The following is an 18417-nucleotide window of genomic DNA, read 5'->3' as shown; positions in this document are numbered from 1 at the left end:
CAGCTAGTTCTCAAGAGAGGGTGATTATAAAACAGCAAGACCAGCCTCTTCTGGTCTCTCTGGCCTTCTGTGTCACCAAGTGTTCACTGCCTCTCACATACACTCCTGCCACCTTACCACCCACCATGATCTGATTTAGTTAGGAGGGCCCTTGCCAGAGCTGGCACCATGCTGCTGGACTTTCAGTGAGCTCAATAAATCTCTTTTTTTTAATGCGTTACCCGGCCTTGGGCGTTGTCATAATGGAAAACCGCCTAAGACATTCTCCTAACTCTAGTTGTCAGGGCTCTAGCCTGGAGGTCACAATAACAAACCAGCAAGGTGCCCTCAGAAGCACACACCCCTGTCCAAAAGGCTGTTCATCTGTGGGGGACCCTGCTGTGTTGCCCAGATGCCCTGGCAAGCTGCTGCCTGTGTTGTTGGGGATAGTATTTAGCTGTCAACCTCATTAGGCCTTGTCAACTGTCACACTTCTTCTTGGGGTGGCCCCCATCCAACGATCCACGTGGAATAGAAAGCCCTGGCCACTTTTGCCCCACAGGGCAGCTCTCAAAGGCCTTTCTAGTTCCTGGCCACTAAGAAGTTGCCCCAGCTGCTCTGGGACCTGCACCCAGCTCAGCACCCTCCGCCACCCACTCCTGCATGCCCCCTGCCTTCCAGATGCTGATCCCAAGGGATCTCCCACATCAGTGTCCTGCACACTGGACTCTGAATCGGAACTGCTTCATGAAAGTACCCAATCTGCATTGTCAGCCTCAGTCCTGGCCTGAGGGCATGGGCATGTCCCCCATGGGACGTGCCCTGCACAAACCTCCATGGGCAAGCCCTTCGTTCTTGATGTGTCCATAGGATAGAGGATCTTGGAATATTTTCTCCTCTTTTAACAAAGGCTGGCCTTCGAGACCATTGGCCAGCTGTTGGCTCAGAAGGCCAGCACTGAGCCGGCTGCAGTGGAGCTCACCTGTAATCCCAGCAGCTCTGGAGGCTGAGGCAGGAGGATTGCAGTTCAAAGCCAGCCTCAGCCACTCAGTGAGGCCCTAAGCAACTCGGTGAGACCCTGTCTCTAAATGAAATATGAAAAAGGCTGGTCTTGTGGCTCAGTGGTTAAGCACCCCTGGGTTGAAAGTTCAATCTCTGGTACAAAAAAAAAAAGCCAGCCGGAAGAGCTTTCTGGCAGAAACCCCATCTGTCCTGGGAGGCCCTACCCTCTCCATCTACAAGTCTGCAAGTCCTATAGCACATAGTTGGAAGGTTACAAGAGCCTATGATTTAAGGGGGGAAATAAAACTCAGATTTAGTAGCTGTAAAACATAATCCCCGTTACATACACAATGGAGGTGGCGGGACATTGGTGCCGGCGTGTTCTATTCTGGGCGTCTGTGACTTGTGACATGCTCTCAGGCAACCCAGCCCCGCACTGTTTGCACTCAAAGCTCAACAAATTCTGGCTGCCTGAGAGCGGGAGGCCAGGACGGCAGAGAGAAGGTTGTCTTGTGATTGCATTCGTATCTCTGCACACAGGCCGTCGAGGGCCCAGGCAGGACAGAAACAAGGCCCAGAGTGGAGTGGATACAGCTGCTGCATCCACCAAAGGAGACACAAGGCAGAGACCCTTCAGCAGGGGACCAAAGTCCAAATAGTGGCCCGCTCCAGAGAGGGAACAGGGCAGGCCCCATGATCCAGCCAGTTCTGTCTGGAGCTGGCTCTCAGGAGGCGAGAGTCCCAAAGTTCTCCAGCACACACCCCCAGGAAGGAGTAGGGACCAGGAAGCAGCCTCTACCCCAAGAACAAGGGCGGGATCCCCCTAGACCCAGGACAGCTCACACATCAGCACAGCAAGGACACCAACAAGAGGCATGATTTTAGGGTTGAGTGTTGATACATTTACCCAGAAGTTCACAATCAGAAAAATCTAGAAAGAATCTCTTTCAGTTTCAGCAAAGGTCTAAGTTTCATGATGAGCGGCCTAGTGCTGTTTCTATGTTGGGTTCCAGGGGCAGCCTGGTCTCTGAACACTGGAGAACTTTCGAGGTCTTTCCCAGCTCCACCAGGGAGGCCGGAGGCCGTGGGTTGGAAAACACAGTGGGAGAAGCCGGGCAGGGGGAGCGAGGCCCCGGAGCAGCATCAACTTCCCCTGGGATCCGGTTGGAATCCCTCCAGGTTCCCTTTTCTCCCTGCTGCAGAGGCCTGGGCTCCTGGGGACTTCCCTTGAGGTCATAAATCCATGTCATGCTTTTTATGAACCATCTTTGGGCTAAATGGACTTTACACACAATATCTCATTGGAAATTCACAAATATACTGTGAGGTGCGCACTTTTTTTTCTTTTCTATATTCTTCAGATGACGTAGCTAGTTCCCCTTATCATCCCCCACAGAGTGACCCCAACTGCCCGGTCAACCTCCACCCGCAGCCCCTCGCGGCTCAGCTGTAGCTGTTTTACCCCAGAGGTTCCCTGCAGATTTCATTTGGGAAATTTTTTTCCTCCAGATAAAAATGAAAAGTTTGAGAACTGTTCAGCTAAGCCCAGCTCTAACTCTACATCCAGGGAAACTGAGGCTGGAGGTGAGCAGAATGGCCTGAGGTCTGCCCTGGTCACAGGGAACCCAGCCCTCTGGGCGGCGGGTGCAGGGCAGAGTGACCCAACAGCACCCACCGCAGAGCACCCTGATACCCCTGGGCATCTCTGACCATCCCACAAAGACTTCCTTTTTAGAAGGATGAAGAGACTTGCCCAGCGTCGCAGAGCCAGGCTTAGACTCACTCTGGCTCCCAAATATGTACTCCCATCACTCTCTAGATGAAGCTCCTGTCCCAGGCGCAGTGTAAACACCTCTGAGGACTGTGCCCTCCATGCCAGCCCCTCCCCGCTCCGCCTGTTTTCCAGGGAGGCCGCTGCCCGCCTTGCAGGCCCTCTTAAATCTTTCAAGAGACAAGGCCCCGCCAAGCAGGGGGTGGGATGAAGGCCTCAAGAGCAGGCAGAGCCTCTGCCAAGGCCCTGGGAAGAGCAGCTAGGGAGTGGCGGCCCCGGGCTGGCCCCTGGGTTGTGAGCCCCCAGGCCGCCTGCACCCCAAAGCCTGGAGAGGTGGCTCGCTGCACCATAGGCTGGGGGATCTACCCCCCTGTGCAGACTCTCATCTGGAATTTTTCTTGAGGAGCTTAGGAGAGGCCTGGATTCAAGTTCTGACTTATGACCTCAGCGGTCACATCCTGCCTTGGACTGTCAGTCAGTGAAGAGGTCCACCTGATGATTCATGAGGATGTCTCCTGCTCTGGCGCAGGATTTAAATCCTAGATGTCCCGGAGACATGAGAGAGGTCTGGCCCGGGTGCAGGAATCTGACGTGATAATAGCTTGGCTGGGCGTCCGCTCAGCCGGACTCATCTTGGAGATGTAGGCGTGGCCCCCAGGCTGGTGTGGCTCACTTGGCATCTGGTCCTCTCTCCGCCCCTCTTTGCCCCCATATAGCGACACACCAAAGCGGATTTCTCTTCCGTAACAAATCCAGGAGGAGCTGTGGAGCCAGGCCCCCTGGACCCAGAGCTTGGACCCAGACCCAGAGCCAGCCATGGGGGCCTGCGCCCTTCTGAGCGATGCCAACATCTCCTCTGGCCTTGAGAGCAACACCACAGACGTCACAGCCTTCTCCATGCCTGGCTGGCAGCTGGCTCTGTGGGCCATAGCCTACCTGGCCCTGGTGCTGGTGGCTGTGACAGGCAACGCCACGGTCATCTGGATCATCCTGGCCCATCAGAGGATGCGCACGGTCACCAACTACTTCATCGTCAACCTGGCCCTGGCGGACCTGTGCATGGCCACTTTCAATGCCACCTTCAACTTCGTCTATGCCAGCCACAACATCTGGTACTTCGGCCGCGCCTTCTGCTACTTTCAGAACCTCTTCCCCATCACAGTCACGTTTGTCAGCATCTACTCCATGACCGCCGTCGCCGCTGACAGGCAAGACGGGGTGGCAGGGAGGCGGGGGTTGGGGAGCGTCTCGCTTTGCTGGGGCTCAGACAAGTGGCTCATGGTCCCACAGCAAGTGGGGGGGGGGACTCAGGGAACCATCTCCTAAACTTGTCGTGATTCAAAGCTATGGATCTGGGAGACAGGGGCACTGCGGGACTGCAGCAGGTTGAGTTAAGGTTAGACTCAGGAAGGACTGCGCTCTGGATGGCTGTTCAAGGCTGTAGGGACTTTGGACTGCTCCTCACTGGGGCTGATGTTTGTTGTAATGTCTTTGCACCACTACAAGGAAATTGTTCATATCGTCTTCTTATTTCAGGTAAATTAAGTGACGGAAAAAACCTTAGCATTGCGTGCGGTTATTATCCTGTTACAACAGGAACGCTGTTTCCCTGAGCTGCCCTCCAGGGCTGCAGACTGTGACTTCCCGAAGAGGGGGCCTGGGCAGGGGTGGAGGAGGTGGCTATGGGATTGTCTGGATTCTTTGAAAGCATCTGGGGCAGACAGGGTTAGGCTGGGATGGAGAGGAGGACTCAGGTGCCTGGGGGAGTGTGGTGTGGGCTGACGTCCAACAGGAAAGACGGGGAGTGTGGGGGAGGCAGGGTGGGGCCCGGGACCCTCAGAGACAAGGAGTCCTCATCAGGATGGCTCAACCCGTGTGAGCCTCCCAGTCTCCCCACAAACCCAGCCCAACTGCCCCAGCAGCCTTCACCCGCACCGGCTCGCGGCTCAGCTGTAGCTGTTTTACTTTGGGAAATAGTAAAACATTTGGGACATTTTTTTTCACTAGTTAAAAATGAAAAATTTGAGTACTATCCATTGACACCCAGGGAACCTGAGACTGAGGTCCGTCAGCCAGTCAGGGGCAGAGCCAGGCACAGGGAACCCAGCCCTCTGGGCTGCTAGTGCAGGAACTGTCCCTCATCCCCTGACAGCACCCACCACCAAAGCACCCTAACACCCCCCCCCCATATCCCTGACACCCCCCGGTATCCCTAACACCCCCCGTATCCCTGACACCCCCCGTATCCCTGACACCCCCCGGGTATCCCTGACACCCCCCCGTATCCCTGACACTGACACCCCCCGGTATCCCTGAGTGCCTCCTGGGTCAGACACTATTCTGAACATGAGAGTCGGGGTGGGACACACGCTAGTGGGAAAAAAATCTGAAACTCCTGACCTCACAGGGTGTTCATCTTAAAGGATGGAGATAGGCTGTGGAGGGCAGGGGGGGGCTGAGGAGGACAGGGGGTGCTGTGGGGGGCAGGGGGTGCTGGGGGGCAGGGGGTGCTGGGGGGCAGGGGGTGCTGTGGGGGCCAGGGGGTGCTGGGGGGGCAGGGGGTGCTGGGGGGGCAGGGGGGGAGCCGGGAGACCAGGCAGGAAGCTGTTGAATAATAATCCAGGTGATGGAGGTGGGCAGCTCAGATCAGTCCACGGTAGAAACGCCTTCATTCATTTCCCTGTTTCATTTATTTAGCAAATACATGTCCCGTGCTTGCTAAGTATAGATGTTATTCTGGTGTTTGGGAGAAGGAAAAAAAAAAAAAAAAAACGGGTAAATGAGCCTCCCCTGGCAAGAGTTTGAATCGTAAGCACCTGAATCCATGAATTCCGTGCTGTGTTTTGAGGTCATGAGGCTTTGAAAAAATATCAGATCAGAAAGGCGATGGTTGGGGCTGGGGATGTGGCTCAAGCAGTAGCGTGCTCGCCAGGCATGCGTGCGGCCCGGGTTCGATCCTCAGCACCACATACAAACAAAGATGTTGTGTCCGCCGATAACTAAAAAATAAATATTAAAATTCTCTCTCTCTCTCTTTAAAAAAAAAAAGAAAAAGAAAGGCGATGGGAGGTGGGGCAGGTTGTCGTGTTAAATGGGCATCAGGATGGACTTGTGAGGGTGGATCTGAGCCACCAGGAGGAGGGGATGAGTGACCTCTGGGGGTGACCGTTCCATCAGAAGGTGGAAAGCTTGCGGAGCAGTCAGAGCTCCAGTAACGCCCAGGACACTGGTGGGAACTGCCCTGCTGGGTGGGGGCTACGTAAAATTTGAGGCCACAGTCCATCGTCCTTGCCTTGTCCCAAGGCTTGGACTCATCCAGGGGAGGAAGAGCCAGGGGTCGCCAGGGGTCGCCAGGGGTCGCCAGGGGTCGCCAGGGGTCGCCAGGTACCAAGGCCATTTCTGCTCAATGTAAAGGAAGTGAATAAGTAGGAATCATCACGTGCTCAAAGCCCGAGCTCCTGTGGTAGTCAGAGGAGGTCAGTGTCACAGGACACGCAGGGAGGACACTAACATCATCTGGCCCAGGAGAACCTAACCCATGACCGCAGACCACGGGCAGAAACCACACGGTTCATGCACTCCTGTGGGGACAAAAACGACACAAGCACAAAGGTAGGCAGCAAGCGCCCTTCCCGGGACCCCAGCAGCTCCCAGGGCTTTGTCTCCACCAGACATCACAGATACTTGTGGGCTGGGGTGCAGCTCCGTGGTAGAGCACTCGCCCAGCATGTGCAGGGCCCTGGGTTTGATCCTCAGAACCACACAAAAAGGAGGGAGGGAGGGAGGGAGAGAGAGAGAGAGAGAGAGAGAGAGAGAGATTGAGATTCTTGTGTTGTTACAGAAATCACTACTTCAAAATTAGGTTCCAGATCTGCGGCTAGATCTTGTTGTTTAGGTGTTAATAAAAAAGTGCATATATTACAATTTCCCAAATTTATTTTATGTTTTGATAACTGTACTTCAGTATGACTGATGCTCTTTGTAATCCTGGGTATTATAATTTATTCATTTAAAAAATCTCATTCTAGGGCAGGGGTTGTGGCTCAGTGGTAGAGTGCTCACCTAGCATGCACAAGGCACTGGGTTCGATCCTCGGCACCACATAAATGTAAAATAAAGATATTGTGTCCACTGAAATCTAAAAAATAAATATTTTTTAAAAAATCTCATTCTAGCCAGGCACAGGGTCACACACCTTTGATCCCAGTAACTCGGGAGGAGGCAGGAGGATCCGAGTCTGAGGCCATCCTCAACAACTTAGGGAGACCCTGTCTCAACATTAAAAAATAAAAATAAAAAATGTTTTTAAAAGGGCTGGGGATGTGGCTCAGTGAAGTGCTCCTGTGTTCCATCCCCAGTACCCCACCCCCAAATCTTATTCTAAGGAGGGGTCCATGGACTCCACTGGACAGCAACAGGCCCAGGACACAAAGAGACCCACTAATCTAGTCTCACCTCCTCCTTCTAGTGAGGGAGAAACCAAGACCTTAGGTCACACTACATATTGGGGGACTCGAGGCGGCAGCCATGCCTGTGTTGAACGGGCCCTTTGGATCCTTTGACCTTGGAGAGGCAGCTCACCTTCCTTGGTCAGGGCTCTAGACCCCTGAGGCTTCTGCTCACCAGGTCCCAGGACCCTCCTACAGTGTTGTACAGGTCCTGGGAACAGGGGACTTCACAGCCCAGGAGCACACAGCTGGACTAACCAGGGCTGAAATCCAGCTCTGCCTTTCCCAAGCTGGCTGTCTCTCCACTTTTCCAAGCCTGCCACCTAATGTGGAAATAAATAATCCCCATCTAAGACCAGTGGGTGGTGGGCCCTGCACCCCACCGGGCACAGGGCTGCCAAACAGAAGCTGCAATCCCCAATGTCCCCCAGAGAGAGACCGGAGTTGAGCAGGTCCACAGATGGCATCTCCTGGGAACTTTGATGAACACAGAGAGGAAGGAGGAGCTGCAGCCTGAGATGGGAGGAAAGGCCCAAGAGAGACCCTGGAGGGCTGGCTCATGGCCAGAGTGCAGAGGCCTCAAGTGCCAAGTTTAAAGGTTTGGGCTTGTGCTGTCCAATATGTGGTTCTTTAAGTTTAAATTTAAAAAAAAATTTTTTTAAAGAGAGAGAAGAGAGAATTTTAATATATATATATTTAGTTATCAGCAGACACAACATCTTTGTTTGTATGTGGTGCTGAGGATCGAACCCGGGCCGCACGCATGCCAGGCAAGCGCGCTACCCCTTGAGCCACATCCCCAATCCCTTAGATTAAAATTTAAAATTCAGTTCCCCAGTCACTCTGGCCATGCCTACGGTACTCCAGGCCATACGTGATTAGTGGTTATGGAACAGGATGGCGCCTATGTAGGACATCTCCATGTGGCTGTGAGAGTCCCCAGTTCCACTCTCTGCAGATCTGGCATAACTCCAACACCCGTGGACATGGTCAGCAGCGTGTGGACCTGGGCAGGGGAGTGGAGAAGGGGACAGGTGGGACAGGAGGGCTCTCACCACTCGCTCTGTGCTCTGCCCACAGGTACATGGCCATCGTCCATCCCTTTCAGCCACGGCTCTCGGCCCCCAGCACCAAGGCAGTTATCGCGGGCATCTGGCTGGTGGCCCTGGCCCTCGCCTTCCCCCAGTGCTTCTATTCCACCATCACTGTGGACCAGGGCGCCACCAAGTGCGTGGTGGCCTGGCCTGAAGACAGCAGGGACAAGTCACTCCTCCAGTAAGGTCTTCTGGGGCGAGGGTGCAGAGGCACAGGGCAGGTGCTCGTGTGCGCGTTCCCAGGCGTGTGTGTAGTGTGTGCTCGTGGGCGTGCACGGGATCTGGGAGTCCGAACGGGATTATGTGAGCACGTGTTTATACTAAGGATCCTCAGCAATGGGCTCGCTCCTCTATAAACCCGGCCTAAGTTGAAGATACCTTGTGCACCTAACCTCCTGCACATCCTAGATCAGCCACAAAGCACCTTGTAGAGTGTCACCTGTCACTCCTCGTCATCACAGAATTAACTGGGCGCTGGTTCTCGCTGCCGCTATTCAGCATTCTGAGAGAGATCATGTCACAAATCACTGGCCCAGGAAAAAATCTGAGTTCAAACTTCATAGTTCCATTTCTAGCAAATGAGTATGACCTCAGCATCATCATAAAGTCAAGAGAATCATTTAACCAAAACACATGACAGTGCTGGGTGCGGTGGCTCAGGAGGCTAGGGCAGAAGGATCACGAGTTCAAAGCCAGCCTCAGCAAAGGGCGAGGCGCTAAGCAACTCAGCGAGACCCTGTCTCTAAATAATAGAGCTGGGATGTGGCTCAGTGGTCAGGTGCCCCCGAGTTCAGTCCCCAGTACCCCCCTCCAAAAAAAATACACATGTTGGGGGCCATCTGTACTAAAAGGAACATTAACTGCCAGGCCTGTTCTAAGCACCTTTTTTTTTTTTTTTTTTTTTCCATACTGCAGCTGGGGGCACTTTACCACTAAACTACATCCTCAGTCTTTTTTTATTTTGAGTTAGGGTTTCTCTCAGTTGCCCCAAAACTGAGGCACTGAAAACCCAAATAACATGCCCAAGACCACACAACTAGGATGTGGTGAGACAAGGACCCAAACAGGCCACCCTGCCATCTAAGATGTGTGTGTTCCGAAATAAGTACAATGTATGTATGCATATGGCAAGTGGGGCTCGACACGTCACGGGTTTGGGGATGCCTGGTGCCTGCTTCATGCCAAGGTGGGCATCCTAGGCTGGGGAGGGGAGGAGGGGAGGGGAGGGTAGAAAAATCCAAGCATGGCCCGGCTGCTGCGTGACCCTGGCTAGGTCCTTTGCCAGTTCTGGGCCTGTTTCCCAGGGTTCTCACAACGTGGCTTTGTGATCCCCAAGCCTGGCACCATTGGTTAGTAAGGAGAGGAGTCGACGGAGACTTTGGAGTTAGTAGCCAGGCCTGTGTCTTGGCCTATTTCTTCCCTCCTGGCTAGACGACTCTCTAGTCACTTAACCTCTCTGAGCCTTTGTCTTCTCTCTAAAATGGGGATTAGTAATAGGAGATCATGTCCTCGAAGCCCTTTGCACTGTGCCTGGCACAGAACTCATGCCCTGTACGTGGTAGATTAAAGAGGGGACAAACAAAGGCACACCCGGAGGTAGCATATCTAGTCCAGTGAAGTCCCAGCTGCCCCAGGCTTGCAGATGTGTGTCCTCTTAGCTGATGGCTTCCTGGTAACCATGGCAACACAGTCCCCATTCAGGTCTCCTTTAACACTCCTTCTCCAATACCCACCCCTCCCTGGGCACCATCTCTCCTGAGCACCTTCCAGAAGAGGGTCATTCCATGCCACAGAAGACACCATCCCAACAAGGTTGCTACTGGGGACTGGTGGTCTTGAGGCAGGCCCTGTCCAGGGTCTCTCTGCCTCTGCCCTGCACCCCACTGTTCCCTGAAGTTTGCATCCATGGAGGGGAAGGAGAGGGGTAGAGAGCAGAGTATTTTGGAACTGGCCAGTGGGGGCAGTATTTCTCCACTTTAATGGGGACTTTCTCCTTGAAAGGGGAGCCAGTAAGAACTGAGGGGACCCTTCTCCCACCCTCTGTGCATGGTGAATTCCAGCCCCGATCCAGGCAACAGGGAAAAGTAAGAAGAGCACAGGGGTGGGCTGGGAAAGGGGTACTTTGGTGTTGCTGGAATTTTGATGGGATTTTCAGGAAACCTGATTCTGTGTGAGAATTCTGGGTTGGGGGGAGCCACTGATGTAGATTGAGATTGGGGCTCTATCCTCACAGGCTCACACCTGGGTGAGTGTAGGAATCAGATGAAGTTACAGATGCTGCCTCCAGGAAATACACATTTACCCCTAAAATTCAGCTACAAGAAGGACAGTTGGGCTCTCTGGGAGGTAAAGGGGGGACTCCCTGGTTTGGGCAGATTCTAGAAGGTGTCCCCAACACTCCTCAGTGCTCCCTTCTGCATGGGAACCTAGCCCAGGTGAATTCCTATCCTGTACTGTGTCCCTGGAAAAGAATAAAATGCTGCTCGCACATGGGAAGGACAGAGATCACCTGCTCACTCGACAGATGAGGAAACGAGGCTGAGGGAGACACCTGACCTACCAAGATCATGCTTTCAATTAGAAAAGCATTCTGACTCCTACAGCCTCGGTGAAATGGAGACGGTTTGGATCTTGATTAAGTCTTGATTCCTAAGAATGGACACTGAGGCAAGGTGGCCCTGTTGGTTCTCAGGGTCCTTCTAGCTTAGACACTCTGTGGGGTGACAGGAACCCGGCACAGGCTGCCCCTTCTCCCTTCCTACCTGCTCTGTGATGGGGCTCTTACACTCAGGTCCTACAAGGGAATCAGGGCACCTGGTTGTCCCCATATCTTTTGTGATTGACACGTCTGTCAAAGGAAAGCAAGTGAAATTCTAAACATGATGCTTTAGAAGAGATTTGTCGGAGCCACCTTCTCCCTCCCTCAGCCTGGTGGAGCCTCCTACATGGGCCCTGCACGGCTGGCACATGCTGGGTGAAGGCGGGGCTTGGGAACCCCTCGGCTTTTCTAGTAAGAAAGGGAAAAGGCACTCGGCAGAACGGGGGTCTAAGGCTTGGGGTGCTCCAAGAAGCCCCTCTGCAGCCCTGCCTGGGGGTCAGCCCTCAGCCTGCAGGACACACAGCTCCTTGACTCTGTCTGTCTTTCCCAAAGGAAATGAAAAGTCAGCACAATTGGGTGTCTTTCTGGGGGCTGGGTAGGTAGCCATGCAGTGGTGTTCTGGGCCACTTGCTCAAAGGTGGGCACAGGGGTGTTTGCTGACACCAGCATCGTGCCCAACCGAAGGCTGGTGAGCAGGAAGCAGATGATGCGATGGTGTGCGACTTGGTAGGGATGCGGGGATAGGGTGGCACCTTCTTAACGCCAGCCGTCCTCTACATCCACTTGGACGCAGGGTAGATACATGGTCTCTCTAACAAATATGGACACGTGCATAAATGCATCCCCCCACACATGGACATACACATACAGACCTACACATGCACTTCAGGAAGAAACTATACCAAATTGGTGTGTTTTATTTTGTTTTGTTTTGAAGTTGGGGATTGAACCCAGGGGTACTCAATCCCTGAGCCACATCCCCTGCCCTTTTTATTTTTTGTTTTGAGACAGGGTCTCGTTAAGTTGCTTAAGGCCTTGTTAAGTTGCTTAAAGCCTGGCCTTGAACTTTTGTTCCTCCTGCCTCAGCTTCCCAAGTGGCTGGGATTATAGGTGTGTGCCATTGTGCCCTGTCCAAAGTGTTAATAGTGATGGGAGTGAGACAAGTAATTTTGCTTTCTCCTTCCGGCCTAACAGTGTTTTACATTTTAAACAAATTGTTAACTTTTTTTTGTAAGCACTTGTCTTTCACATGAAGCTTGTGGGGCTAATGCTGGTGACCCTTTTGCAGGAGAAGCCCTTTTTTGGCACAGATGCTAGCCAAGGTTGCATTTATTTTTCTTTAAATCAAACCAGGGTTGGGGGGCAACAGGTGGTACAGGGTGAGGGCCACAGAGTCCCCCGAATGAGCACCGACAGACATGGGAGTCACTACCAGCCACTGACTGTCCAAACTCCTGGCTTCCACTCCAGGTACCACCTGGTGGTGATCGCCCTCATCTACCTCCTGCCCCTCCTGGTGATGTTCATTGCCTACAGCATCATTGGCCTCACACTCTGGAGGCGCGCTGTCCCACGACACCAGGTTCACGGTGCCAACCTGCGCCACCTGCAGGCCAAGAAGAAGGTAGGCATCAGGGGCGGGATGTGACCACCTCTAGGAGTCACCCTGGCCATCTCAGAACCCTCAGAACCAGCCAGTGAGGGCCTAGGACCCTGCCATGGCAAGTCTGGGGAGGGAGAGAGCATCCTTTGTCCCTGGCAGGTGGATTGGCCTTTGGTCTTGGGGCAAATACAAACTGGAGGGAACTTCTGGAAGGTTAGGGGGATCAGGAAATCCTAAGGCCCTCAGAATTTCAGATCCCTCCAAGAATCTCAGAATAACAGAATGCTAACATGTTAGCATTTTGAATAATTGGAATGTTGACTTTCAGACAAGCCCTGGAAGTACCCAGGGAGGTGCCTTGGACTCTCAGAGAATCCCTAAAGGCTGAAACTGCAGACCTGGAGACCTAGAAACTGGGTGGCGGTGTGGCTTCTGATTACAGAGCTGCCTTCATGCCCCTTCTCCCCGCAACCCGCGAGGGTTGGTCTCCGTCTGCCTACCCTAGCTGGCCTCATCCCTCTTGGGCAGTGCAGGGGTGTGCCTGCAGAGGCCAGGTGTTGGGGTTGGTGGCAAGGGACCTGGTCCCCAAGCAGAGGTGGCGGTCTCTGGGTGGAGCTCAGTGACAGACACAGATCCCAGGCAAACAGTAGCCTGGGGCCTCAGAGCTGGTACAGCCCCCGTCAAGGGTGGGCTTAGGAGTGAGCTCCTCCTCTCCAAACAGGAGAGGCCACTGAGGTCACCATTGGGCTGGCTTCTAGGAGTATGGCTTTAAAGGCAGGACAGCAGTTGAGCAGAAGAGTGCAGATCCTGAGGTGGGGGTTCAGGAGATCTGGGCAGCAGCTCCAGGTGGAGGCAGAAGAGAGAGGTCGGTCTGATCACGGAGGGCCTCCCCCCATGCCCTAGGAGGGTTAGCGCTTGGGACTCAGGGGCTGAGGAGTGACCTGGTGCCCTTCTGGAGCAGTTTGTGAAGACCATGGTGCTGGTGGTGGTGACATTTGCCATCTGCTGGCTGCCCTACCACCTCTACTTCATCCTGGGCAACTTCCGGGAGGACATCTACTGCCACAAGTTCATCCAGCAGGTGTACCTGGCGCTCTTCTGGCTGGCCATGAGCTCCACCATGTACAACCCCATCATCTACTGCAGCCTCAACCACAGGTGAGCGCCACAGGACCAGGTCCTTTCCGCTCCTGTCCCAGGCCAGGGACAGCCCCTTCGGGTCCCCTGCACAAGTGAACCCTGAGCCCCTCCCCTCCCACCCAGATGGGATGTCATCCTCCAGGTCCCCCTAGATAGAGTTCCAACTCCTCCCCAGAGCCTTGCCCCATCACACACGCAAACCTGAGCTCCCGTGTGCTCAAGGACTTAGTGGCCCACGGTGTGCTGTTTTGCATCTGGCAAATGGGAAGGATCAAGTCAGCCCTGCAGACTGGACAAGTGTTCCAGGCAGAAGGAACAACGGCCCTGGGGTCAAGGTCAGGACTTGGGCTTGTACTTGAACATGGGGAACCACAGGACTCTGAGCAGGGGAGACACATGCTCTGACATTTTGGAAGTCTCAGTCCAGCGCTGCACTGGAGCTACACCAAAGGGGAGGGGCCAAGGGAAAGGTCAGGGAGACTCTGGCATTGATCCAGCTAAGGATGGTTTCACCTGGGGTGAGATGTGGTCAGGGTCTGGATATTGCCAAAGGAATTTTTTTTTTTGGGGGGTGGGTACCAGGGATTGAACTCAGGGATACTCAACCAGCCACATCCCCAGCCCTCTTTTGTATTTTATTTAGAGACAGGGTCTCACTGAGTTGCTTAGTGCCTTTTTATGCTGAGGCTGGCTTTGAACTCGTGATCCTCCCGAGCTGCTGGGATCTTAGGTGTGCGCCAGAGCGCCAGGCTGCCAATGGAGTTTGATGGACAGGAGGTCACCAGTGAGAAGAAGTCAAAGATGACCCTCAACAAGTTCTTGGCCTGGGTGGTCAGAAGTTGAGAGCTATCAGGAGCTGAGCTGGGAAGACTGCAGGGGGAGGGCAGGGGAGGGTAGGGGAGGGTAGGGGAGGATGGTTGGGAGCTGGGTTGGGTGTGGGTGTAAATCAGAGGCCACCAGGCTGGCAAATAGGCACTTGTCAGGCCACACCATGGAGCTGCACGAAGAGGATCCCAAGCAAGGCTGGCTCTTCAAGGACAGGGAACCCTGCAGCTCAGGAAGGGACCGTGCAGTTCTGCGCTCTCGCACAGCTTGCATGGGGTCCCCTTATTTCTGCCCTAAGCCTGCAGTATTCTTTCTGCCAACCCATTTCCACTCACCAATCTGCTTCCTCTGAGCTCCACTTTAAGCTTGGAACTTCAGTGCTGCTGTGGGGGAGAGTCATTTTTTTAAGCTTATGGACCCAAACTTGGTACCTATGAATTTTCCTTCATAGGAGCCCACAGGGAGGGCACCCCTATTCCACCAGCATGACCAGAGCCCCAATTTCTTAAACCTTTCTTTGAATACTACTTTAGAAGCCAGTTTATAAAAGACAAGCAAGAAAATCCATTATTCTTTTAAATTATTCTGTTTCTTTTCATTTGTAATAACAAATGGTCTAAGTCAGCTTCCTCACCCACTTCAATCACTAGATTAAACCCCAGAATACTTCTGGCTGTTTCCTAAAATCAAATCCATTGAAGAATGCATCTCTTGTCAGGGGTAGTACTGCCCACCTATAATCCCAGCAACTAGGGAGGCTGAGGCAGGAAGAGTGAAGGTTCAAAGCCAGTCTGGGAAACTCAGCCAGTTTCTGCCTCAAAGTGTAAAAAGAGCTGGGGGTGTAGCTCAGTGGTAAGGCGTCCCTGGGTTAAATCCCTAGTGCTCCCCCTCCAAAAAAAATGCATCTCTCAAGAGAACCCCTGAGCGATGGGAACAGTCGGCTCTTCAGAGGCAGCAACTTTCCCCCAGACAGTCACCTGGAGCTGGGAGAAGTCACGCGACAGCGCCTGTACCCCAACTCCCTTGCTGAAGCTGACCCTCCGTTCCCCAGGTTCCGCTCTGGATTCCGCCTTGCTTTCCGGTGCTGCCCGTGGGTCACTCCAACCGAGGAAGATAAACTGGAGCTGACTCCCACTCCATCCCTTTCCATGAGGGTCAAGAGGTGTCACACGAAAGAGATTTTGCTCATGGCCGGGGACGTGGCCCCTTCTGAAGTTCCCAGTGGGAAGGCTGGGTGGAGGTCCCCAAGAGGGGAAGCCTGCTGAACTCTGAAGCCTCGTGCCTGGATCCAGGGCCAGGTGTCACCCCCTTGGACAACTGTCATGTGGGGATGTGATGGGAGCCCGCTGTGGGTACATCTTTCAAGAAAAGCTGGAAATCCAAATTTGCATGTGAAACTTCTAGACGTGTTAAATTTGGCTCACCCAAGTGTTTATAAACGTTGGGTAAGGAAACAAAACTCATCTGGGGCAGCACATGACCATGACCCTGATTTGTTACGAGGCTAAAGACACAGGGAAGAAGTCTTCTTATTTTTGCAAAGTCATTAGCTGTAGGTGGACCCAGGGCTTGCTTCTCTGTCTCAGAATCAAAAGAACTCAGATACAGCCCAGAGTAGAGGGTGGTTAAATCAAATGGGACCTCCGCTGAGTTGCTTTGGGCAAGTCACTGTGGACCCTCAGCCTCTTCCTCTGCCCAGTGGCAAAATTACCTGCCTGGGACAGTCACAGAATCAGTGCCAGGTGAAAGGCAGCCCTGATTCTTGTCATTACCACATCAGCCGCTTCACATGAGCACCACCTACAGGTCAGCCGCCATCATCGCTCTGCGGCATCAACTTTCCCGAGGCACTAGGCCTGGCCCAGGGGGCACCTCTCCCACCTGCTGACTCACCGTCCACGCCCAGTGCCCTCTGGAGAGCCATATCACACTGCAATGTACACCCAAAGTCTAAGTCACCTGTGTGCCCCCAGGGATCATTGTGGCAGACACTGGCTCCTTTGGTGCCCCAAATAAAGGACTCCGATCTCACCAAGCCGTGTGAGCGTGTAGGCGGTCCTGGGCAGCCACTCAGACTCCTAGTTACACACGGGACATCTCAGCACCCTGGATGTTTTGGCGTGAAATCCACCCAAGGGTGCGGGAGGGATCTATGATGGATGGCAGCCCTGGGGCCTGATAACAACCCCCTGAGGATAGATGGGGGTAGACGGGTCAGAAAAGGGCCAATTTCCTACAGATGGGATTCGAGGAGGGAGCACAGCACCTTGCCTCCCTGGCTGCCTCCAGACTCTGGGTGCATCTGAGCAGGGGGCAGAGGGAAGGACCCACAGCCCCTAGAGGCCAAGTACCCCTTTCCTTTGTGCTAACAGGCGTGGAGGATGGGAGACCAGAGTCCTCCCTTTTTCCAGCCCTAGGGAAGGGGTGTGGGATGCCAGGACTTGAGGCATTGACAGAGCAGATGCTGGAGACCAGGGGAGAGGCCACTTCTGTGATGGTTTCCAGGGACATGACAGAAGTCCTCATGCCAGACCCAGGCTGGGCGCCAAAGACCGTGATCTTTATTTTAAACTCTTGGCCCACCCAGACAGTCACAAATATCCCCCAGCATCTGGCTTTTGCCACACCCCCAGGTCTCCTCCCTTCTCCCCAGCCACCAAGCATCACTCGGCTTTTTGAATTGGTACAAAGTTTACTAGGTCATACAACATGGCTCACAAAAGCGATGGGAAATTCCAGTGATGGCGCTGCTTGTGGGTTGGTTCCTTTTACCCAAATGGAGACAAGACACTTTCCCACGGGACTTCCCACCTCCCCCCACGAGATCAACAGAATGCAAGACTGTCACAGTGCGGCTAGGACCGGTTCCGTGGACACACACGTCTAGTGGCATTGACACATCCCCCGATGGGACGCCAGGCTGCCGCAGTGGGTGGCGGGGACGGGAGAAAGCAATCACGCTGCGTCCACGCTCGCCCTTCAGGCTGGGCCCCGGGCCCGGGGGAAGAGTCCGGCAGTGACTGCTGGTGATAATACACTTCACGCAGGGGAGGCGACCCCGAGGACGGGCTTTGGAGGCCACAGGGCCCGTCTGATGGTGCGACTTTTCATCTGAGCTGGATGGGCGCCCGCGGGAGGAATGGGTGCGGCTACACTTCACACGAGGGATGCACGACCGGGTGGAGATCAAATCATGCAGAGTGGCGGGGCAGGTGAGGGTCCAGGTGAGAGATGGTCAACAGCACACGCTCTAGGTTGTACCCTACGATAGGCGCCATTCGTTGGATTGCTTTCCTTCCCCGCTGCGGGGGGCGGCTCTGGCGCTGAGGGCTCCCAGCGCGGCTCGCTGAGAGGAACAGGGGGGTCGTCGCTTTGAGAGACAAGTGCTGGACGGGCAGCGGGCGGGGGCCTGTGCCCTTAGCTCATTTCTCCCCGGAGCCTCACACCCACAGCTGTGATGAGAGCAGCCCCCTTGCCACTGCCGTCCTCAGACAGGAGGAAGGACACGTTACACTTTGGTGACAGTTCCTTCACCGTTTGGTGCATGATTCTGGAGAAGCTGGTAAAGACAAAAATAAAATAAAATAAAATGTAAGTGGTGGGAAAGGAGAAGAGACGAAGGGACACTGGTCCACCTGAAATCAGGAAAGCACCCCAAATTAGGTGGCCGGGGGCGGATTAAAGTAGCCACAGCTGACTGAGGAAAGCGCGACACCGCCAATCCTGTTATCACAACTTCCAGAAGGAGGCACAACTGAGAATCCCCAAACGAGCGGCTCCCAACAGTTTATGAGGCCGAGGGCATAGGGAACCCCCATCCCAGAGCCTGGGGCTCCTGGGGAACCTGGAGGCCAAAAAGGAGGCTGAGGCCCAGCAGGGACCACTCAGCCAAGCCCACGCTGGCCAAGTGCTGGCTAGTTCAGGAGGCTACCTGGGAATCCCGTCCCAGCGGCCAT

The 18417-nt window shown here is 54.1% G+C and overlaps 2 protein-coding genes across 3 annotated transcripts in view; one reads left to right on the top strand and one right to left on the bottom strand.

Annotated features, from left to right (window-relative positions):
* The first annotated feature begins 3568 nt into the window (after positions 1 to 3568).
* On the top strand, positions 3569 to 15726 carry Tacr2 (tachykinin receptor 2). The gene is made up of 5 exons (XM_076834910.1): positions 3569 to 3960; positions 8281 to 8475; positions 12364 to 12517; positions 13458 to 13654; positions 15513 to 15726. Exons 1-5 carry the CDS (start codon positions 3569 to 3571, stop codon positions 15724 to 15726), a joined length of 1152 nt encoding a protein of 383 aa, XP_076691025.1.
* Positions 15727 to 17112: 1386 nt separating this feature from the next.
* Positions 17113 to 18417, bottom strand: part of Hk1 (hexokinase 1) — a 93410-nt gene continuing 92105 nt past the window's right edge. For both annotated transcript variants that reach the window (XM_076834223.1, XM_076834224.1), the window contains one exon: positions 17113 to 18020. In XM_076834223.1, the coding sequence (XP_076690338.1) occupies positions 17879 to 18020 (142 nt within the window). In that variant the 3' untranslated portion in view covers positions 17113 to 17878. The remainder of the gene's footprint in view (positions 18021 to 18417) is intronic.

Source organism: Callospermophilus lateralis, chromosome 15 (assembly GCF_048772815.1).
Source record: "Callospermophilus lateralis isolate mCalLat2 chromosome 15, mCalLat2.hap1, whole genome shotgun sequence".
In the NCBI taxonomy this organism is placed as follows: Eukaryota; Metazoa; Chordata; class Mammalia; order Rodentia; family Sciuridae; genus Callospermophilus; species Callospermophilus lateralis.
Note: the sequence above shows the minus strand (reverse complement) of the source record. Positions and strands in the feature narration are given on the sequence as shown.